The sequence below is a fragment of the Octopus bimaculoides genome, chromosome Z, assembly GCF_046866305.1.
Source record: "Octopus bimaculoides isolate indiv1 chromosome Z, ASM4686630v1, whole genome shotgun sequence".
NCBI lineage: Eukaryota > Metazoa > Mollusca > Cephalopoda > Octopoda > Octopodidae > Octopus > Octopus bimaculoides.
Genome location: NC_142944.1, coordinates 4,360,770 through 4,386,029, shown reverse-complemented (window position 1 = coordinate 4,386,029; position 25,260 = coordinate 4,360,770). Strand labels below are relative to the sequence as shown.

At 39.6% G+C, this 25,260-nt stretch overlaps 1 protein-coding gene across 1 annotated transcript in view; it reads left to right on the top strand.

Annotated features, from left to right (window-relative positions):
* The window catches only part of LOC106868978 (phosphoenolpyruvate phosphomutase), a 70,370-nt gene that overhangs the window by 18,146 nt on the left and 26,964 nt on the right, over window positions 1-25,260 (top strand). The window contains exon 3 of the mRNA XM_014914461.3: window positions 10,001-10,097. Coding sequence (XP_014769947.2) covers window positions 10,001-10,097 — 97 coding nt within the window. The remainder of the gene's footprint in view (window positions 1-10,000; window positions 10,098-25,260) is intronic.

The window sequence follows — 25,260 nt, the reverse complement described above, 5'->3', positions numbered from 1 at the left end:
TGCCACATGTCCATACCAGCGCAATTGTCTCTCTTGCACACCACAACTGATGCTTCTTAAATCCAACTTTTCTCTCAGGACGCTTACACTCTATCGTGTATGCACACTGACATTACACATCCATTGGAGCATACTGGCTTCATTCCTTGCAAGCTTACGCATGTCCTCAGCAGTCACGGCCCATGTTTCACTGCCATGTAGCATGACTGTTCGTACACATGCCTTTTACTCTGAGCGAGAGGCCCTTTGTCACTGTGAACTTTGCCCAGGCTATTCTTATTCTAGCAGCTACACTTTTAGAGCACCCCCCCCCCCACTACTAACTTAGTCACCTAGGTAACAGAAGCTATCAACTACTTCTAGTTTTTCTCCCTGGAATGTGGCAGAAATTGTTCTCTGCATATTTTCAGTGTTTATTGCTCCTGAGCATCTGGCACATACAAAACTTATCTTCCCAGTTAGCCTTCCTTTGATATTGCTGCACCTCTTATGTTCATAGCTTACACTGGGTACATCTTATCGAGTTTCTACCTATGCCTTTTCTACTGATCAAGTCTACCTGAAGGGATATGTGGTTTGTCTGCCTTTCTACTTATTAGGACTTTGGTTTTAGTTAGGTTGACTCTAAGGCCCTTCGATTCTAATCCTTGCTTCCACACCTGAAACTTCTCCTCTAGTTCTGATAGTGACTCAGCAATTAGAGCAAGGTGATTAGCATATATATATATATATATATATATATATATATATATATATATATGTTGTCTGATCAATAAGCATCCAGACTGTTGCCATAGTAATGAAGCTAAAGCATGCAGAGTAAAGCCGCTTGGTACAGATTGACCTTGAACTCTGCTGTGCAGTGCACTAAGTTCTAATGTTCTAACTCTCACTTCCGCTGTTTACAGCAGTGCTTGGAAGGGAGGTGTGTAATGTGTGATCATTGCATTGACCATGACAAAGAAGGTTGAGCAGAATCTGCATCAAATTTTGCCAACAGCTTGGCAATACCTGCTCAGAGGCCTATGCAAAGTTTTCAAAATTTTTCATTATTCTCGACACAATCAAGAAGATCTTGTGCAACTGAAACCCAAATGTCTTTTTGATCAGCTGAAAGCAGTTTTGGCACAAACTTGGCAGACACACATCTCATTCCCAAATCTTCAGAGATATTGGACTGAACTGAACCATAACTAATCTGCACATCCTCTGATAACTCATGGATGATAATTCGATGATTTCCCCTCACAGCTGCACGCACATCTGCGATGTTTTTCTCATTTCTGTTGGTTGCGGGTCTCCCGGAACTTTTGTCAATATTGACATTTTTTCAGTCATCTTGGAAACATCTGAACCACTTGTACACTTGTGTGTGGCTCATACACTTTCTGCAACTTTGTATAGGCCTCTGAGCAGGTATCCCCATGACCACTTTCTCTGTCATGGTCAATGCGATGATCACACACTACACACCTTCCTTCCAAACACTGCCGTAAACAGCGGAAGTGAGCTAGAATGTTAAAACTTAGTACGCATGCACAGCAGAGGTCAAGGTTAATTTGTGTATAGCGGCTTCACCCTGTGTGCTTTAGCTTTGTTACTATGGCAACAACCTAGATACTCATTGATCAGACCTCACACACATCTGCAACGACACCAGTAAGAGTACTGGTGTTCTTTATGTCCTAAGCTGTGATCATCACTCATTTACTGCTTGGGTAAAAAAAAATCAATAACTTTGGAGAAATGCAAAAGGGTGTAGCTATTGTTGGTTTGGTTCTTGACCAAATTATATGCTTCATTGTTTTTTATCTTCCACCTTTTTCTTGTTCCAATCATTGGACTGTGGCTGAAGTGCTGCCTTGAACAAATCAACTCCAGTACTTAGTATGGTACATATTCTATTTATCAGTCTCTTTTGGCAAACTGCTAAGTTACAGAGGCATAAACAAACACTGGTTGTCAAATGGTAGTGTGGACAGACTCACACGCATGCATGCACATGCACAGAAACAGACACACATGCACACACACAAACACATGCACACTCAAACACACACATGCATGCGTGTGCATGCACACACACCATTATCATCATCAACATCTTATCTTGCATTTACGTATGGGAGTCTCTTAAGTTACAATTATGTTAGTAAAACAATCCTAAAGGCTCTGATGCTATAGATAAAAATAATCTCTCCAAATAACATAATCTATTAATCCACTTGAACTTAGTCATTGTTTTATGAATATACGCAATGTATTATAAAGAAAATTTAGTGAAAGCCACACAAGTGCTTGACCTCAACCTTTGAATAGCATGGCATCTGCTTAAGGTTGTTTTCCTTATTTTTCTTATGGCAATGAGATTTTATTTGTGAAGTTTAATTCTTAGACTGCTGAGTGCAAGGCAAGGATTCCAAATCTTAACCCTTTTGTTACTCTTTTACTTGTTTCAGTCATTTGACTGAAGCCATGCTGGAGCACCGCCTTTAGTCGAGCAAATCGACCCCAGGACTTATTCTTTAGATGCCTAGTACATATTCTATCAGTCTCTTTTGCCGAACCGCTAAGTTACGGGGACATAAACACACCAGCATCGGTTGTCGAGCAATACTAGGAGGACAAACACAGACACACAAACATACACACACACACACACATATATATATATATATATATATATATATATAAATGATAGGCTTCTTTCAGTTTCCGTCTACCAAATCCCCTCACAAGGCTTTGGTCGGCCCGAGGCTATAGTAGAAGACACTTGCCCAAAGTTCTACGCAGTGGGACTGAACCCGGAACCATGTGGTTCGTAAGCAAGCTACTTACCACACAGCCACTCCTGCGCCTATGCACACAGCCACTCCTGCGCCTATGCACACAGCCACTCCTGCGCCTATGCACACAGCCACTCCTGCGCCTATGCACACAGCCACTCCTGCGCCTATGCACACAGCCACTCCTGTGCTTATGCACACAGCCACTCCTGCGCCTATGCACACAGCCACTCCTGCGCCTATGCACACAGCCACTCCTGCGCCTATGCACACAGCCACTCCTGTGCTTATGCACACAGCCACTCCTGCACCTATGCACACAGCCACTCCTGCGCCTATGCACACAGCCAATCCTGCACCTATAGCATATTTCTGTTGAAATATGCTGCTTTTGTTTTAATTAAGTTTGAAAGTAACAAGCAATTTAGTAAAATAACTTTGTCATTTTTAAACTACTGTTTGTAACATAAATTAACATGAAATCTTGATGAAAAATTTGGTTCACTGTAAAACAGAAAGATTATATCATAGAACCAGTAGCAGTTTCAGACAGGTTGGTATGAAAAGGATTAAATCAGTTGATATTTGTTCTGTGCCTTTAGCAATTTGCTCTACTTACCTTTTCGACTAATTAACTGTATTGATAGAATACATTTTACTTGCCCTAGTGATCTAATCTCTCAGCTTTGTTTGTAAATCACATGCCTGCTTGCCGACCTAACTTGTAACTGGTTGACTATCTTAGCGTCTACTTCAGTGAAGTGGAAGGATATTCACTAATAAAAATAGTTATTCTTAAAATTGGTAAATAGATAAAGTTAAAAAGCCATGACACAAAATAGCTTGGGAAAATGGTTGTACTATTCGTTTTTAGTATTGGTGTAAATTCCAAAATTTGATGGGTTGGATTAGTTGATGGTATTGATCTAAGTACTTGTTTTGTACTTGATACTTAAAAGATGAATGGTCCAGTTGACCTTGGCAATATTTGAATACAAAGCTGGAATAAATACTGCATGACATTTTGTAAGGGTGGTGGTAGCAAGGAGGTTTTTCAGGCAGCACAAAGGGAAGCTAGAAAGCAGGTATACTCAGCCAGGAGTGAAGCAGAAAGGAAGAAGTTTGCCAATGTCTTACAGCATGAGAACCAGATGCTTGAAGTGTTTTGGTTTGCAAGACAGTGTGTTAGGGAAAACTGTGATGTTGTGGGAGAGAAGTATGTTTGCATGGATGATGGCTCAGTTGCAGTTAGTGACTCTGCAAAGAAAGAGGCTTGAAAGTGTCACTATGAAAGGCTACTAAATGTAGATAATGCATGGGAGAAAGAGAGTCTGCCTACGGTGGATCTGACAGAGGGACCAGCAATCCAAATAGACATTAACATAGTAGATAAAGCCATCGTCATCGTTTAACGTCCGCTTTCCATGCTAGCATGGGTTGGACGATTTGACTGAGGACTGGTGAAACCAGATGGCTACACCAGGCTCCAATCTGATTTGGCAGAGTTTCTACAGCTGGATGCCCTTTCAATCAGAATTCTTTGTTAGTTTTTTCCCTAAATACCAGCTTAATTATAGCATATTTTACTTAGTTCTTCATTACTTTCAAAAGTCTCTTGAAGCAGAGGAAGCATATTTCAACAGAAATATGGTAACAAAAGTTTTTGATGAAGATAATCTCTTGATGAGTGATGCTTAGCTGGTTGAAGTCCCAGGTTGGGAACATTTCAACTTTTGCTTCTGCATATGTGTGGTGAAACCAAAAGGAACTTTAGAGGGAAATACAAGTAATTTTTACCATAAGAAATAGTGAACTTCAGTACAGTTTCCATCTACCAAATTCCACTCAATGTACGTTAAAGAAGACAATTGCCCAAGGTGTCACATAGTAGAATTGAACTTGAAGCCATATATCTTTTGCCTTTTATTTCTTATTTGTTTCATTGGACTGTGGCCATACTGGGGCTTGGACTTGAAGGGCTTTAGTCAAACAAATTGATGCCAGGATGTTTTTTTTTTTTTAAAGCCTGGCACTTATTCTATCTATCTCTTTTGCCAAACTGCTAAGTTACAGGGATGTAAACAAACTAACACCAATTATGAAGTTGTGGTGGGGTGCAAACACAAGCACAATGACACATGCACCCCCCCCACACACACACACACATATGCATATATATATATATATATATATATATATATATATACACAATGAGCTTCTTTCAGTTTCCATCTACCAAATCCACTTGTAAGTTTTTGGTTGGCTTGGAGCTATAGTAGAAGACACTTGCCCAAGGTGCCATCCAGTAAGATTGAACATGGAACCTTGTGGTTGGGAAGCAAACTTCTTACCACACAGCCATCCTTGCACTTATATGTGAACAATTTAACCACAACCATGTCTATGCATAATATGGCTACATGTGTCACATGAAAACTCCCCTGCTGATACCATGTAAAAAGTACCCAGTACACTCTGTACATTCTTTTATTTCGTTGGCATTAGGAGGGGCATCCAGCCATGGAAATTGTGACGAATAGAGTCAAGTGCAGCTCTCCAGCTTGTCAGCTGCTGCCAAACTGTCCAACCCATGCCAGCATGGAAAACGGATGTTAAACGATCATCATGATCATCATCATCATGATGATCATCATGATCATGATCATGAAAGCTGATCTGCAGACAGTCAGATCCTTATATATTCACATACATAGTATCACAGGTTACATTCATACCTACTTTCTCAATTATGTTACCTCACATCTACCTCAATAAAACTTGCAACAGTTATCTATTTATATTCCTGTAAGTTTCCAATTTCAGTCATACAACACAGCTGCTGCAAACTTGTTGCCTGTTTTCTCATTAACTTTTCATATCTTTATCAATTTTTTTTTTATTGATTAAGAATATTGATGATTTATTTCTTTGAGTGTGTGTGAAAATTATGTAAATATATTAAAAATTGAAGTAATCTGAAACATTCATAATTACATGGTTCTTAGTTTTATTAGGTTCTGTGTCAGGTAAAATACAGGTGTGGAAGAAAGTTGTGGGGTTTTTTGTCTGCAGTAAATAAACCAAGAGGATAAAGTGTTAAAACATTTTGTGACCACATTTTGTAATGAAATACACCATCCATGTGTTTCAAATAATTTTGGATACAATCAACAGTTTGTTTGGTCTTAGTAGAATAACTAACTTTGCCACCTCTTTAATAATCCTTTATACTGAAGGCACAAGTCCTGAAATTTAAGGGGAGGGGGTGTTTTACGATCGCAGTGTTTCACTGGTACTTAATTTATCAACCGAGAAAGGACAAAAGGCAAAGTTGACTTCAGTGGAATTTGAACTCAGAATGTAGTAGCAGGTGAAATACCACAAAGCATTTCATCCAGCATGCTAACGATTCTGCCAGCTTGCCACCTTAAAGTAATGTTTACCTGGGTAGGATTTGAACTTAGGAACAAATACCATGATGTCAACTATCCAATGTTTTAATGGCTTGCCGTCATGTCACCAGTTTAATAATGTAACAAAAGTTCTTTCATGAAAATATAATATCTTTAGATTGCTGAGAAATATTGAGGGACACCAGTACCTAAGGGTGCTGAAGAATGAATGATAGGGTCCTGGAATGAGAAAAGAGATCTACCGAGAGTGAAAGAGAAGAATCGGGAAGGTACTTGAAACGGAATTTAATGGAGGAGATATTAACAAGGCAATGAATATACAAGCCATACCAATATTAAGATACTCTGTTTTTTTTTGTTTTTTTAAATGAGCAAAGACAGAACTACAGGAATTAGAAGAATTGAGAAGCTACTCATAATGCACAATGTGCACTGCCCTAAAGTTAATACCAACAGATTCTACTTACAAAAAAGGCAGGTGGCAGAAGATTACTAAATGCTGAAGACACTGTTAATACCATGATATTGAGTTTGAAAAATCATGTTGTACAAAGGGAAGAAAGAATATTATCATGGGATAAAAATATCTAAAAATTATTGAAACAGTTGAAAAATTCAAGAACAGAACAAAGGACAACAGGACAAGTAACTAGAGATAGAATTACATGACTAATTCATGCAACAAATGAAGAATGTTGGATGTAAAGAACACTAGCAAAGGCTGACAGATGGAAACCTTAAACAAGAAACTGAATCACTAATTATACCTTCTCAAGGACAAGACATTTGAATGAATTTGATAAAGAATAATCAATGAGAGAGCAAAATGTGTGAAAAAGGAGATGAAAGTAGTAATCATCTCTTAAGTGTATCATGTAGTATCCTTAATAATAATAATAATAATAATAATAATAATAATGATAATAAATGCCTGGATGCAGTACCAGGCAGTGGCTCTCATAGCTTCTGATCTTAACTGATTGGAAGTGTTATCATGTATATTGTTTTGTCTTGGTATAAAAAGATGGGCTACAGCAAATATTCTGCTTAATACCACAGATTTGCTTGTCAGTTGTTTGACCTTATCGAGTTGAACATGTTCTTTGTTGGCTGACGATATGTGCATCTCTGATCATGAGCAGAAGTAGTGGGGGAGCATCATAGCCATGTGTTGAAAGGAATTCTTTGGGGTTTGAATAATTCACCTTTGCAAACATGGGTCTTTTGCTCAACATCCTTAAATGAACCTTATTCAGGGACCTTTTGGGTGAGATGGGCTACTCGACCTGAAGAAAATTCTAACTGGGCCCCACCTCCAAGGTCATGCACTGTTTATCTTGATATGAGATCACCTTGTACTCATATGGTTGTGATGCATGTGCCTGGTGTACCCTTATCAGACGGGTAGTCATGATGGGTATATTGGGCTTTGTATATTTTACCCCAGTGTCACTATGATGACATGCACTGCTCTCTCACTCAATAATAATAATAATAATAATAATAATATTATGCAAGAAGGGACTACACAATCAATTCCATATTGCTACAACAGAAGTTGCTGGAAAAAATAGGTGGGATTGGCTGATGAAAGAAACACTAAAAAAAATTGACTGAGAGCACTATACTGGCAGTGCAAAACCAAGCTTTGGCCACGAACTGGAGGATCAACCTAAGGAATGAGTAAATGTCTCCTCTGTGCTGCATCTGCAACAGAGTGGATGAAACCATTGACCGTATCACAAACGAGACTTGCCCAAAACTACAAGTTGTGGCGACACAATCAGGTGGTAAAAGTGATACAATAGAAACTGTGCAAAAAATGGGGGCCAGAGAGGGGCAAGACATGGTTTGAGCAGAAACCACAGAGAGGGGCAGAGTCAGACACAAGCAAAATCCTCTGGGATTTCCCAATCCAAACAGATCAGGTGCTTGAGCATAACAGACCAAACCTAGTGGTGGTGGACAAGGTGCACTACATATGCTATACAGTTGATGTTGCATGCCTCTTTGACCCATGAATAGTTAAGAAGGAAGGCGAAAAGATAGACAGATACAACCCTCTTAAGTATGAAATAGCCAGGCTATGGAAAATGAAGAAGGTGAAGATGGTGCCAATAATTGTTGGGTCCTTGGGATCAGTATCAGAAGGTATCAAGTGGAATGTCGAGGAAATTGGAATAGAGTTCCCAGTAGAATCGTTACAAAAGGTTTGCCTCCTTAACATAGCCAGAATAATCAGGAAAGTATTAGATAGCTGAAAAGAGCAAATAGCATGGTACTGTAGGCTGCAGGTAGTAAGCCCGTTACGCATGCAAGACTTCGGGAGCTCCAACAAAACTTGTACTAAAGAGAAAACAATAATAGTTATAATAATAATAATGATGATAATAATAATAATAATTAGAATAATAATAATAATAATAATCCTTTCAATTATAGGCACAAGGCCTGAAATTTTTTGGGAGGTGGTAAGGCAGTCACATTGACTCCAGTATATGACTGATACTTAATTTATCAACCCTGAAAAGATCAAAGGTGAAGTCAATCTCAGTAGAATTTGAACTCAGAATGTAAAGACAAAAAAAATACTGTGAAGCATTTTTCCCAGCATGTTAGCAATTCTGCCAGCATGCCACCTTTAATAATAATAATAATAATAATAATAATAAACAGTAGTACCATAGACATTCCACAGCCCGTTTTGTGGTACAGTGTCAACAATAAACATTTCCACACTTGGTAATGATATCCTATTGTATCTTTCATAATACTTTGGTTAATTTCTTGGAAATCTTATTTGTCCTTTTCAGTTAATTTTTCTCTTCTAGCCTACATTCTCAGTCTAGCTTGAGCCTATCATTATTGTTCATATTGTTAAGGCGGCGAGCTGGCAGAATCGTTAGCACGCTGGACAAAATGCTTAACAATATTTCATCTGTCTCCACGTTCTGAGTTCAAATGCTGCTGGGGTCGACTTAGACTTTCATCCTTTTTTTTTTTGGTGGGGGGGTCGATAATTTAAGTACCAGTTATGCACTGAGGAATGATGAAATCGACTAGCCCCCTCCCCCAGAATTTCAGGCCTTGTGCCTATAGTAGAAAGGCTTATTGTTTATATTGTTCATCTTCCTTGATTAATGATTCTCATTCTTTACCTATTAACTCTAGCTTTACTGTTCCTCATATGACACCTCCTGACCTCATTTCTCACCATAATTTAATTCCTTTCCTCCAGAATTAATGCTTCTTGTTGTTCCTGATTCTCCTCTCTTTATTTCTAATTCTTATTCTTTTCTTTTGCCCTTTTCCTAATCTTTTCTTCTATTTTCTCTGCCTTTCTCTCTTCAATTCTTGCTGTCATGCCCCAAGATCATTGTCCATCACAACACATTAAGCTCTATTTCAGTAATGGAATAATTCTGGAAGCACTTGATATTACACACTTGGTAATACCTTTATCTAGGGTGGACCATTATACGTCTTTTACAAAGAAAGTTAGGAATGTTTGATGGTCTAACTAATCATCCACCTAGTAGTAGTAGTAGTAGTAACAGCAGCAGCAGCAGCAGTAGTAGTAGTAGCAGTAGTAGTTATAGTAGTAGCTGTAGCAGCAGCAGTAGTAGAAGCAGCAGCAGCAGCAGTAGTAGTAGTAGGAGTAGTAGTAGTAGTAGAAGAAGAAGAAGAAGCTGCCGTTTTTGTTTCTTTTCTAGTGAATTCTGTTGATTTGTTGATAAATTAGTTTATTTTTAAAATGTGGAAATTGATTTAATTTGTTGTCTCTTTTTTCTAATTAAACAGAAAACAACACAATTAAAACAGATGCTACTTTCAAAAGAACTTGAATTCATCATGGAAGGCCACAATGGACTGAGTGCTCGAATAGTTCAAGAAACCGGTACGTATATTTTTAATTTGCTGTGGTAATTACTGAGTGGTCTTGGTTGTCTCTGCTTCAGCAAATAAAAGGGTAAAAGACCCCCTTTGGTCATGAATGAGCATATGATTGCATCTAGAAAGTTCCCCACGAATGCACAAGTCTGGGCAAAGTTGTTTATGGAGGACCCATGCATGCCAGCCTCCCCTCTCCATGCCATTATATGTACGTAGGGTAAAGGGTAAAGACTCCCTTCAGTCATGACTGACCATGGGATTGCACCTAGAAAGTTCCCCTCAAAAAGTACAAATCCAGGCAAAGTTGTTTTCATGGAAGACTAGTTGTTGCCCATGCATACCAGCCTCCCCTCTCCATGCCACCAATGTTATCCAAGGGAAAGGCAAAGGGGCCGATACAGCTTGGCACCCGTGACGTCACAACTCATTTCTACAACAGAGTGAACTGGAGCAACGTGAAATAAATTGTCTTGCTCAAGGACACAACACACAGCCTGGTCTAGGAATCGAACTCACTACCACATGATTGTGATCCTGATGTTCAAACCACTGAGCCATGTGCCTTCAACAGATATATGTTATATAAAGGCAGCAACTCTATCGTAAATATATAACAGTGATGATTTACTTCAGTGAAACATAGAGTATTAACACTACTGTCGTGGACACCCTCATTGTATCCCAATGGAAAATGGAATGAATCATGCTCAGCATCACAGAGTGAAACCAACACCTGGGTTCAACAGCACATGAGAGTCAACGTCATCATGAGAACCAGCAAGAAGAACAAATATAGATGGAGCTGGTTATATTGCATGACTGAACATCAACAAGGGGACAATCAGGGTGATGGAATAGACAATGGACAAGGCAAGATCAAGAAGCTGACCAAAGACAAGATGGCGAGATGATCTCACCTGCTACCTGGGTCCTTCATGGACATGACTGGCCAGAGACAGACAACAGTGGAAGGATTCCTCCTTCAGGAATGATGAAGCCTTGGATATTGGATATTAGATATGAGATATTGGATATTGGATGTGCGATATTGGATATGAGATATTGAATATTAGACAGGAGATATTGGATATTAGTTAGGAGATACTGGATATTGGATATTGAATAAGAGATATTGGATATTAGATAGGAGATATTGGATATTAGATACGAGATACTGGATATTGGATATGAGATACTGGATATTGGATATGAGATGTTGGATATTGGATATGAGATACGAGATACTGGATATTGGATATGAGATACTGGATATTGGATATGAGATACTGGATATTGGATATGAGATGTTGGATATTGGATATGAGATACGAGATACTGGATATTGGATATGATATACTGGATATTGGATATGAGATATTGGATATTGAATAAGAGATATTGGATATTAGATAGGAGATATTGGACATTAGATACGAGATACTGGATATTGGATATGAGATACTGGATATTGGATATGAGATATTGGATATTGGATATTGAATAAGAGATATTGGATATTAGACAGGAGATATTGGATATTAGATACGAGATACTGGATATTGGATATGAGATAGTGGATATTGAATATGAGATATTGGATATTAGATAGGAGATACTGAATATTAGATAGGAGATACTGGATATTGGATATGAAATATTGGATATTAGATAGGAGATACTGGATATTGAATATGAGATATTGTGTCTAGTAAATCACTAGTTCAGTATTTCAGAAAATTCTCCTAAGAGAATTGTGATTATTTAAGAGGTTGTTAGAGGTGAAAAGATTACATAGACATGTACATTTTCATATATGTGTATATAAATTATGAGTGTGTGTGTGTGTGTGTGTGTGTGTGTGTGTGTGTGTGTGTGTGTGTGTATAGGTAAGTGTGAGTGTACATATGTATGTATCTACGTATGCATTTATACATACATATTTACTTACAGACATTCATACATGCACACCTACGTGCATGTCTATATACATGCATGCATGTATGAATGTATGTGTGAATGTATGTAAGTAAGTATGTATGCATGTATGTATGTGTGTATATGTATGTGTGTGTGTGTATGTATGCTTGCATGCATGTATGTATGTGCTGAAGACCTTACCCTCAAAAACTTACAACAGTACGATGCACATGACTTGTGACCATTCTTTGAGAATGATGCAACTAAACTTGGTCCATTTCTTAATGCAAAAAAGACCAAGTATATGAGCCTTATTGAGATTGAAAACCACTTACCAATTTCTTCTAACGGTGGTGCAAAACTTAAGATGATCAGTGATGTCATGTACCTTGGACCCTAAGTTGCTGACAGTTAAAAATAACCCCTGATACATAAGGAATAAACTCAGTGTGTCTGTAACAAGCTTCAAAACAACTGTTGGTCAAGTTTTTCAGAGTCAAACAAATCTGGCTTTGTTCAGAGAATGTGTAGAGAGCGTTCTTTTTTATGGAGCTGAAAATATGAATTATGACAAAGCGAGATTGTTACCAGCGCCGCCAAACTGGCTCCTGTGCAGGTGGCACGTAAAATACACCATTTTGAGGGTGGCCGTTGCCAGTACCACCTGACTGGCCTTCGTGCCGGTGGCACATAAAAGCACCCACTACACTCTCGGAGTGGTTGGCATTAGGAAGGGCATCCAGCTGTAGAAACTCTGCCAGATCAAATTGGAGCCTGGTGTAGCCATCTGGTTCACCAGTCCCCAGTCAAATCGTCCAACCCATGCTAGCATGGAAAGCAGACGCTAATCGATGACGATGATGATGATGATGATCAAGATTTCTTTGATGATACATACTCTAGGCTTCTGATAAGGGTTCAAAATATTTTTTGGTCAGAGTAGAAGATTAAAAGACATTTATGGACATGTTGCACTCATCTCAACAATTGTTCTTTAAAACATGGTCAGTCTTGCTAGTCATTACTATCATGGTGAAAATGTGGCCTTGTCACATGTTATATTTTGGAGAATTCTCTACATTTATAGAGGATTAAGACCACTTAACTATGTTGATGTTATTGGAACTGACATAAAACGTAAAGTTGAGGACATGGCAAAGTTAATGGGGTGCTGAGGTTCATGGTAGGGCATAGGGAAATGCATTTTGGTTGTAGCTGTTTCAAGAAGATACACACGTGTGTGTGTGTGTGTGTGTGTGTGTGTGTGTGTGTGTGTGTGTGTGTGTGTGTGTGTGTGTGTGTGTGTGTGTGTGTGTGTGTGTGTGTGTGTATGTGTGTAGTTTTGAAGTTGTAGAAAGCCCTTAAATTTGGTGAGCCAAATTTTGGGTCAAACTACCATTGGAAATTAATTAAATTAGATTAATTAAATAGGTAATGAAATTTTTTTTAAATGCGTGGCACCTTGGGCAAGTGTCTTCTACTATAGCCTGGAGCCAACCAAAGCCTTGTGAGTGGATTTGGTAGATGGAAACTAAAAGAAGCTTGTCGTATATATGTGTGTTTGTTCCACCACTATTGCTTGACAACCGATGTTGGTGTGTTTCTGTCCCCGTAACTTAGTGGTTCGGCAAAAGAGAACGATAGAATAAGTAGTAGGATTACAAAGAATAAGTCCTGGGGTCGATTTGTTCGACTAAAGGCAGTGCTCCAGCATGGCCACAGTCAGATGACTGAAACAAGTAAAAGAGTAAAGAATTTCAAAATTTCAAAGCAGATTCTTTTTCCAGATAAATGCAAACATGAACTGCGAAAGAGGAGACCAATTCTATTGCGTAGACTGCTCCACCTGCGAAGAAAATGCCATTGCTCAGATTAGAAAATCCCTTTGTGAACACACAAGAGCATATAAACAGCAGATTAAACTAACAGAATTACAGAGGAATTCCATATAGTGAGCATTTAGAAATCTGTGAGGAAAAAAAAAAACAAATTCAAGATTTTCTCATTCTTTAAATGCTCAAGGAATAACCCAAAATACTAGAAAGAAATGGAAAAAACATTTAATCTGAAAATTTATTCCAAAATTTAACACATTATCATCATCATCATCATCATCATCTTCATTTAATGTGTGCTTTCCATGCTGACATGGGTTGAACTGACACATAAAACAGATAATTTTATTTATAGAAACAGAGAATGTTATCAAAAGAATGTCTTTTCCAGATGAACCAAACTAACTTCCCACCAGATGTTAATGTTGTAATTGTTATTGCTGATAGTATAACAAGTCACTGGAAAAGAGATTTTAAAATAATTACCATGCATACATACATATGCAAACACACACACACACACACACACACACACATATGTAAATACACACATACATATACAAACACACACACATACATATGTAAATATACATACATACATATGCAAACACACACACACACATACATATGTAAACACACACGCATACATATGCAAGAACACACATATACATATGCCAAACACACACACACATACACACACAAACACACACACAAACTCACACATACACACACATGCAAACACACTCACACACATGCACAGACATTCATAAACACCCACATGCAAGCACTCACAAATTTTGCATTGCCACACACACACATACACAAACATGCAAACATGCACACACACATGCCCAATCATTCATAAACATGCACACGCAAACACACTCACAAACCTGCATTGCCACGCGCACACACAACACATACAAATGTTTGAAAGAAAATTGCTTATCTTGAAAGAAAAGACTCAACAACCATTTTCTGATTTGCCCAGATTAAAACCAACAGCTTATTGAAATTATTAACCCCCCCCATTAGAATTCAGATTCCCCTGTCAAATGTAATGTTTATCTATTCATTAATCATGCATTATTTTGTAGCTTTGAAATTTTGATGATATGATAGTTTATTTTTAGAATGACATTGTAGGGTAGATGTGAAATGCCAGATCTAACCAGTTATAACATTAAATAGGTAGAATGTTTGAGCCAGACATGGCCAGTTTAAATGCTAAAGGTTTAAACAGCTAGATTTTTCTGAACAGATTTGTCACTAAAGCAACCAAACCAAATGACTTAAAAAGCCAACCTTCCTGTGAAGATATTTATCTCTTGCATAAAACATACACCACACACCACACACACAGAGAGATTCAAACTACCAGATAAGTTGTCGAACATATTAACTAGTCATTTGTCAAGCATTCATTGTCCAACAACCTTGACCCAAGCCAGCAAAATTACTACAAATGTTCTCATACATATATATAAAGCAATAGACTAAATATTTCACAATTGTTGTAAAATTCCTGTAGTGTTGAGAATGCTAATAAGAGTATAATAATAATAATAATAATAATAATAATGATTATTTCTACTAAAGACAAAAGGCCTGAAATTTGATGGGAGGGGAGTAGTCGATTATATCAACCCCAGTGTACCATTGGTACTGAATTTATCAACTCTGCAAAGATGACAGGCAAAGTCAACCAAAGTCAACTCAGTATGTAGCAGCAAGCAAAATACCACTAAGCAATTTCAAATAATAATAATAATAATCCTACATTATTTACAATGGACAGATAAGTGTCCTCGTCTTGTCTGTTGTTATCACAACATTTCGGCTGATGTATTCTCCAGCCTTCATCAGGTGTTCTGATGGAATTTCGAACTCAACCCTTTATTTGATTAATGGGATACACTGTTCTCATTCCTAACATTTGTTGCTGATGCTATTTTTCTGTTGATATTATTTTTGCAAGTCCCTGCTTGGGACTGAACTTAGAATCTGATAGTTAGTATCCTGGATAAGCCCATGGGCATACAGCAAGGGTGGACTGAGCCGTCAGTGAATTGGGCACTGCCCAAGGGCCCGCAGCTCTGAGGAGTCTGCACTCTACTAAACACACTTTCAAAGGGGCCCAGTAAATGGTTATGCCTGAGGGCCCTTAATCCTCTCGGCCTGCCCCTGGCATATAGCGTAATGGATAAGAACATGGGCTACTAACCCTCAGATTCTAAGTTCAATCTTAGGTGGGTACTAGAAAAACGATATCAACAGAAAATGAGAATAGTGTACCCCATTAGTCAAATGTTTGGTTTGAAATTCCAGCAGAAAACCTGATGAAGGCTGGAGAGTACACCAGCCGAAATGTTGTGATAACAACAAACAAGACGAGGACACATAACCATCCATTGTAAATAATGTACACAATTCTTCATCCCCAAAATATAGAATAATAATAATCATTTCTACTAGGGGCACAAGACCTCAGGTTTGTCAGGAGGGACTAGTCAATTTCATTGACCCGAGTGTTTCACTGGATGAAAGGCTAAGTTGACCTTGGTGGAATTAGAACTCAGGATGTAGTGATACGTAAAATACTGCTGAGCATTTTGTCCAGTGCACTAACGGTTCTGCCACCTTGCCACCCTAATAATAATAATAATAATCATCATCATCATCATCGTTTAACGTCTGCCTTCCATGCTAGCATGGGTTGGACGATTTGACTGAGGACTGGTGAAACCGGATGGCAACACCAGGCTCCAATCTGATTTGGCAGAGTTTCTACAGCTGGATGCCCTTCCTAACGCCAACCACTCAGAGAGTGTAGTGGGTGTTTTTACGTGTCACCCGCACGAAAACGGCCACGCTCGAAATGGTGTCTTTTATGTGCCACCCGCACAAGAGCCAGTCCAGGGGCACCGGCAACGATCTCGCTCGAAAACCCTACAAAGGCCAGTCAGGCGGTATATATATATATATATATGTACGTATTGTCGTCGTCGTTTAACGTCCGCTTTCCATGCTAGCATGGGTTGGACGATTTGACTGAGGACTGGTGAAACCAGATGGCTACACCAGACTCCAATCTGATTTGGCAGTGTTTCTACAGCTGGATGCCCTTCCTAAAGCCAACCACTCAGAGAGTGTAGTGGGTGCTTTTACGTGTCACCTGCACGAAGGCCAGTCAGGTGGTACCGGCAAAGGCCACGCTCATCTCGCTCGAGAAACCACATGTGTCACCCGCACAAGAGCCAACCCAGGGGCACCAGCAACGAGCCCGCTCGAAAAATCCCAGAACCCCACACAAGAGCCAGTTCAGGGGCATCGGCAACGATCTCACTCGAAGAAATTTCATGTGTCACCAGCACAAGAGCCAGTCCAGGGGCACTGGCAATGATCTCGCTCGAAAAACCTTATGGGTCACCCGCACAAGAGCCAGCCCAGGGGCACCAGCAACGATCCCGCTCGGAAGATTTCATGTGTCGCCCGCACATGAGCCAATCCAGGGGCACTGGCAACGATCCCGCTCGAAAGACTTCATGTGTCGCCCGCACATGAGCCAGTCCAGGGGCACTGGCAACGATCCCGTCTCGCTCAAGGCATTTCATGTGTCACCCGCACAAGAGCCAGCCCAAAAATAATAATAATAATAATGATAACAAAAGATAAATACTGTCACACCATACATCCAGACGGAGGACATAACACAAACAAGGAATCTTCTCCAGGCTATTGCACTACTTGTTGAGGAGTACAACTTAAGAGAACAAAAAATGGTGGAGCAAAAGAACCATGGTGGAAACAACGCATTGAAAGGGGCATAATGCGGGCAAGGCAAGATCTAGGAAAACTTGAGCAATGGTTAAGAGGAAACTAGAAAATCCTGTTAGATCATTGTTGTAGCCATACCAAATGACATGAATGTTGTGAGTAAAGAGGTTGAAAAAATCACGAAGTACTTCGAATTGAAAGCAGAAATGGTAAGACTGCATGGAATGCGAGAGGGTAATGAAAAAGTGATACCAGTGGTGATTGGAGCATTGGGCTCAATCCCATTGAAACTTCAAAACTTCTTAAGACAATTGGAAATCCCATGCAAGGTTGATGTCTTGCAAATAGCAGCCTTATTGGGCACAGCGCACATCTTAAGGAAACTATTATCTGTCTGAAGTCCTTGTGACTTGATAGATGACTAAAGACATGCGCACGCACGCACGCACGCACGCACGCACGCACACACACACACACACACACACACACACACACACACACACACACACACACACACACACACAAAACATGTATATCTATTATATTTTACTTGTTTTTCAGTAACTGGAATGCTGCCAAGCAGGAGCACTGCCTTGCTATACTCATTGGCGACTCTCACCTTACTGACTGCAAACCTGTACATGACTTGTACACTTCTCACTAACCATTATCTATCCCTAGCTTCTGCATTGCCCACCATTAAAGCAGTGGGGCAGAGATTTCCAGTATAGGTAGTGGGGTAGAAATGGGTGGACGCATCTCATATAAGGAAAGGCAGTAAGATTGCTCCTTTCTGAAATAGAGACAGAGGGAGAACATAGAAATCAGGGAGAAAAGATTCATGCCCTTTGCATACCACTGGCACTAATGAGGTTGCTGTGTAGTTCACAAGACATCAATCTCAACAGAGATAGACAGTGGTGATGAGGTTTCCAGGTGGCGCCTCAGGTAGCAGGAGTAGTAATACTTGGGGAAGTATAAGTATGTCATCGTTCAGTTTTCTTTCAAGATTTCTTGCCAATAGAGAAAGAACCGGTTTCTAACCTAGATTCAAGGCTCCTTCATTGGATTTTCAACATCAACAACAGGGTATTTTTGTATGTATATATGTAGATTTGTATGTTTTGTTTTATGTCTTCACGTGCTTATATTTGCATTTCTAGATATGTGCATACATATTTAAATGCTAAACTTCTGGAAAGTTTTACAAATTTTTACTGTTCCACTGATGGATTGGATCTGTAGTCTTTGAATTAGCTTTCTCCTTTCTGGTTTTTAGAAGCCTAATTTCTCGAGATTGGTATTTAGGCAATGTGTTACATATCTCAAGGTCCCAATAATTACAGGTATAAACCTGAATTTGTAATCTAGATAGAGTAACTGCAGATTTCTCAATAGTTCAGCATAGATGTTCTCATTTTCTGCTTTATCTTAACATCTGCTGAACAACTGATTTCCACAACTGTGCACAGTTTCTCTTCTCTATCCCAAATCATTATATCAGGTCTATTGTGCTTACATTTTATTGAGGTCTTCACTGGTACATTACACCAGTATTCCTTTTTATTATGAGTGGCTATCGCTTCCACTATACTGTGGGTTATTATTTTTTTGTCCTTGGGGTTATCCTTTTGGTGGATCTCATTATGCAGTGTCCTAGCTACAACATCCTGTCTGATCAGTAGATAATACCGTGATGGCATTTTCGGACAACTGCTTATGATGTGAGTGATATCTTCGGTGTTAACTCCACAAAGTCTGCATCGGTTGTCACATTTTGCTGCTTTTACTACATCTCTGTTCCTTGATTGCAAACATATACCCTTCAAAGTGGGAGGTAGTTATCCGATTACTGGTCCATGATAGACTGCTTTGATGATCGATGTTACTATCATCTTGGAGCTTTCTATTGACATATCCATGCATAGTCTTCTGCTCATACACACTCATCCTTTCATCTGATGATACATTTAAGGTTATCAGACAAGGAATGTTGCTTAAGGAACTGCCTTCCAAGTCTTATGTTATCAGCTTTATATATGCAAACTTTGTCAAGGGATGTACTTTGACACTTGTTGGTTAAAAGATGTTGCCAGAGGGATATGATACAACATTCAAAGGTATTTTGGATCAATGTTAGGCCTCTGCCACCTTGTTTTCATTTAAGGTAGAGGCGGTCTACATCACTGTTGATGTGGAAATTATGTGTGCTTGTTAGTATCTTCCAGGTTTTCATATCAATGGCTCAGATCTTATCAAGTGTCCAATCAAGCAGCCCAAATGTTGGTATGAGTACTGGCATTGCAAACACATTGCGGGTCACTATTTTATTGAATGTTGGGAGTTCTGAGGTCCACACTTTCTTTATTCGGCTGTAATATTCTTTAGTGATATGTGTTTTGTTACAGGTGCCATTGTAAGGTGTGTGTGTGTGTGTGTGTGTGTGTGTAACAGCTGTGTAGATGTTTATTGTGTCAGAAAAGTTGTGTTTGCAATAAGACATTTGTATTGATTCACTTGGAATAACTTGGAATGTTATCAGTAAATTTATTGATTTAACAACATCAAGAAGTAAAGAGTCTTTACTAAGTTGTATTTAATAAATGATTTAAGTCAATAGAAAGCAGAAATATATATTTGTTCTTCAAACATATTTGACTTCTTTTATCATTTTATATTGATCTTAGTCATTGGACTGCATTAATGTTGTTGACCATCTCAAACAGTTTACAATAACATCAACAATAGTTACAATACCCTGAAACAAACGTTGCTATCTCTTCATGGTGCTGTTTTTCTAATTCTCTAACCCCAAGTCAAACTTTGTTGAATAAACCTATGGTTAAATATGTTTCATCCACATTTGTCTTTTTATTGGTTTTTTTTTAGTATATTTTTGGATATATGAAAAACTACATTAGATTATATTGTGCCACATACGCTATACCTAATTATCAGGAAAACAGGCGGAACACTAATCCTTTCAGGTAAATGGATTGGTTCCATATGTAGACAAGGTGTAGGTAGATTTTCCATATGGTGTACTCAGTGCAAACTAGAGCCACATAAGAGGTGTGATGAAATCAATGCAAGGTTAACAGAGAATGTGGAATTTGTCTTTGTCAGATGTGCAGGAGCAATAAATGATAAGAGCACACAGGAAATAGATGTTCTGAAGTGCCGAGGAGAAGTAGATATTTTCTGTAATCTAAGTGAGGAGGGTGCTCTGAAAGTATAGCTGCTAGAATACTAATTGGCTGGAGAACGTTTAGATAACTTTTACTTCTGTTGGTAATGAAAGGCCACTCTCTCAGAATTAAAGGCAGATTGTATGATGCTTGTGTAATGAAGAGCAAAGCTACATGTCTGTGATACTTGGGCTGAGAATGCAGAGAACATGCGAAAGCTTGAAAGACATGAAACAAGTATGTGCTAGTGGATGTGCAATGTCAGCGTACTTAGAGAAAAATAAGGCATAAGAGACATCAGATGCAGTTTGCTGGAGAGAAGACTGCACTGGTGTGGTCATGTGATGCAAATAGATGAGGACAGTTGTATAAAGAAGTGCTGATCATTAAACATGGAAGGAATTTGTGGAAGAGGAAGACAGAGGAAGATAGATAAAGTGGTGCAAACTGACCTCAAAATGTTGAGCCTCTCAGAGGAGATTTAAGGCTGAGATGAGTAATGTTGTGCTGTGCTTGAGAAGACCCATCCATCTCAGTAGAACTGAGGGTCTGTCAAGCCGTCCCCTATAACTCGTTTTCTGTTTTCTTCACTTTCTGCTACACTGAACTGATATCCTCTGCATCCAACTCATTCCCTGTTTCAAATCATCTCTCACACTATTTTCACTCTGTACACTTACCTACACATCCACCTTTTCCCCTCTTTTATCCTAATCTGTCCCATATTCATGTTGTACCTGGACCTCACATATCTTTCTCTCTCTCTCTCTCTCTCATTTTCCAGGTAGGCAAGCCATGTATTCACCACTTCAGTAAGACACCAGCCCCTCTCCCTGTTATTCCTCCAGTCTATACCCTGCTCACTCGAGTGGTGGGGTCTTACCTTGCAAATACTTGGTGACCTCAATGGTGCTGGTACCACATAAAAAGCACTCAGTGCACTCTGGTCAAGTGGTTGACATTAAGAAGGGCATCTGGCTGCAGAAACCATGCCAAAGAAGACACAGAAGATGGTGGAGACCTCTGGCTCATCCGTTCTTGTTCAACTATCCAACCCATGCCAATATGGGAAAAGAGATATTAAATAATGATGATGATGATCATGATGATGATGACGACTATGACGACAGCACAGCCACCACCACTGCCACCTTGACTGGAATGTCTATGATCATTGGTCTGCAAGTCCACTACTGATTTGCACAACTTATCAATGGTTTTCTAATGAAATTCCAAGTTGCTGAAATCACTTTTACTTACATCAACAGAACCTTTATATAATTATGACATTGAGGCTTTTGCTTAATATTTGATAGACCATGTGCTTTTTTTCATATAGCACTTTGTTAGAAAAATAGTCATTCAGCCATTTTTATACATGTACAATGTCTATATTCCTTGATCAAATGAGCCTTGAGAAGATTATATTTCACTTATGAGGTTTAATAAGACAGAAACGTTCATAGTTGTCTCCCTTGTCTATGAGTGAAGATCAGATTTTCCTCAAAATATGAAAATTGAATTTTATGTAAAATTAGTTCTTAATTTCTTGGACATGTTTCCCCCTTCTTTGAGAGCTGATCACAGATACCATCAGGTTTTTGATTACTTTCTTCAACTAAATTTCAATCTGTTAAGAATTTATGGTATATATTTAGTGAATCATGAAAATTACATTAAATCTACAAGGTAATATCGAAAAGTTCCTAGACTAATTATGATCAATAAAAACAATAACTCATTTACCTAAGTTTTAACATCATCTCCTTTGAAATAGTCACCTTGCACAACAATACACCGGTCCCAGCATTCCTGCCACTTTTGGAATCTGGCCTGGAAGTCATTTTCCATTTGAGGACCTTCTATAGTTTGCTCGTTGACCTTTGAGCTTAACTTCATCTTGGGAAAGAGATAGAAATTCTACAGGTGCTACATCTGGCAAATTGGGTGGGTGAGGAAGTGATACCATGTTGTTTTTGGTGAGAAACTCACAAATGAGGAGAGCTTGGTGATAGAGTGCATTGTCAGTGTGAAGAATCTAATTCATCACAGATGTTAAGATTTCCTGCACAGATCCATATGACAAACAAACAACACCAGCAATATCATTGATTGTCCTCTGACGATCTCATACACAAGATGATGAATTTTCTCCACATTTCCAAGGGTGATGTTCATGGCAGGTCTTCCAGAGATATTCTTCCACATTTGAAGTGCCCATGCCACTTGAAACATTGAATACAACCCATTGCCTCATCACCATGAGCTTGCCAAAACATGCTCAATGTCTTTGTAGCAGACTTCCCAAGTTTAACACAAAATTTCATGTATAACCGTTATATTATGAATGTATAACCTCCTTGTTAACACTCTTAATTAACATCAACAATTTATTACCCTAGCTTAGCCTAATACAGTTCTATATTTAAGAGATGAGGAATTATGTACAGTATTTACATTAGACAGATATTTGCCATCATCTTGTTTGTTGCTAACACATCGTTTTGGCTGATATACCTTCCAGCCTTCACCAGTGACCCAAATAATAATAATAATAATAATAATAATAATAAAAATAATAATAATAATAATAATAATAATTAATTCATTTTATTGGCCACAAGGGCTAATATCAATTAAAAACATATAAGGACAAAGACAGGACGAAGGTTACAAAAGGTTTTGTCCGAAAAGGTAGGAAAGTTCATCTAAACAGAGGAAGAAAACGGAGAAAGATATAATAAATAAATAGATAAATAAATAGATAAATAAATAAGTAGAACTCCCAAAGGGGGAGGCGCTTCGAAAAAGGAAAGGTTACACGTGGAAAAACCCATAAAACCACGGGAGCCTGGTCAGATAAAATAAGAAATGGGTATAGAGCCCTTTCTTCTTTTACATGACCTTTTTTTTCTTTTTTTTTTTCTACAGGTGTATTCTCAGAATTGGTCCGTTTATACTGGCCATTCTTCCAACAGTCACCCATCTTTCAACGAATTTGCTATGAGACAGCACTTCCCTCTCTACTCTCATCTTCCTTTTCAAGTGAAACTTGAAAAAGTTGATGAGGTCTTGGCCAAAGAGGAAAGTGTCTGTCTTTAACCCTTTCAAACGGGTCCACCATATCACCTCTTTCGCTACAGCCACTAGGCATAGGAAAATTGCCTTGCCCTCCAGGTTAAAGGAGGTCGGCGGGTCAATTCTCACGATGGATCCAGCTGATAGCCGGATCCGTCCTACACGTGACAGTAGCTGTTTGATATAGACCCACAGGTCAGCAATGCTCGGGCACTGGACGAGTGCATGCAGAACGGTTTCGTCGTCCTGAGCGCACCTCAGGCAGGCCCGGTTGACGGCACTTCCATGTCGGTAGAGTTTATCTCGAACAGGTAGCGCACCTCGGTAGCACTGCCAGGCGAGGGACCTTTGGAAATTATCCATGGGCCCCGGCCCGAAAGTTCTCCTGAACAGACTGCTTAGCTGATTATCCTCGACGCCTAGAGTTTCCCCGAGAACGTCGTCGCACTTTTCTCCCACTAACCCTCTATAGAAAGCTAAAGTGGATCTACTACCGATCGCACTGCCCGCCTGACTGAGGGCGGTGAGAGCTTGGCGGCACTCGAGGTGCCAAGCGCCCTTTCTCGGTCTACGTTTGATCCAGGATTGCAGCTCTGTTAAAGAAACGAGCTGCGGAAAATCGCGTCTGACGAAAGGCGACCACACCTGTTCACCGTCCAGGAAGCGCCTGAGATGTCGTAGCCTGAGCGCATGTTTGCGCATCAGCAACCACGGCATGCCAAGGCCTCCGTTCAGCGGCTGTTGACAGCAGATGGAGCGCCTGACCAGTGGTACCTGACCCTTCCACAAAAAGTTGAAGAGCAAGCGTACCATCTTGGTTAACCAGCGGTCGGGACAAGGGACGACGGTCAAACGGTAATAGATGACGGATGCGATGTACGCATTCGCTACCTCCGCTCGACCTTTCAAGGAGAGCTTCCTCTCAGCCCATTTCTGGGTGAGGTTGGCCACCCTGTTCGTCACTTCTTCCCAGTTTTTCTCCAACTGGAGGTCCGGACCGAACCAGACCCCGAGCAGTTTAACGGGTCCGTCTGTCCAGCGCCCTACGACGCTGTTGGACGGCATGGACCTGCCCCTCCAGGTGCCTAGTTGCAAGCCCATTGACTTTTCCGCGTTAATTTTCGCACCTGTCACCGCTTCATACTCGTTTAGTGTCTCGCCAATCAGGTCAATATGCCTGTGGCTCGACACCATCACGGTAACGTCGTCGGCATAGGCAGACACGCTCCTTCCACATCCCAGATCACGCGGGACGCCCCTCAAAGCCTCCAACTTCCGCAGTAATGGCTCGAGAGTCAATACATACAGAAGGGAGGAGAGAGGACACCCTTGGCGAACCGAACGCGAGATGTTGAACGATTCCGATAGATGG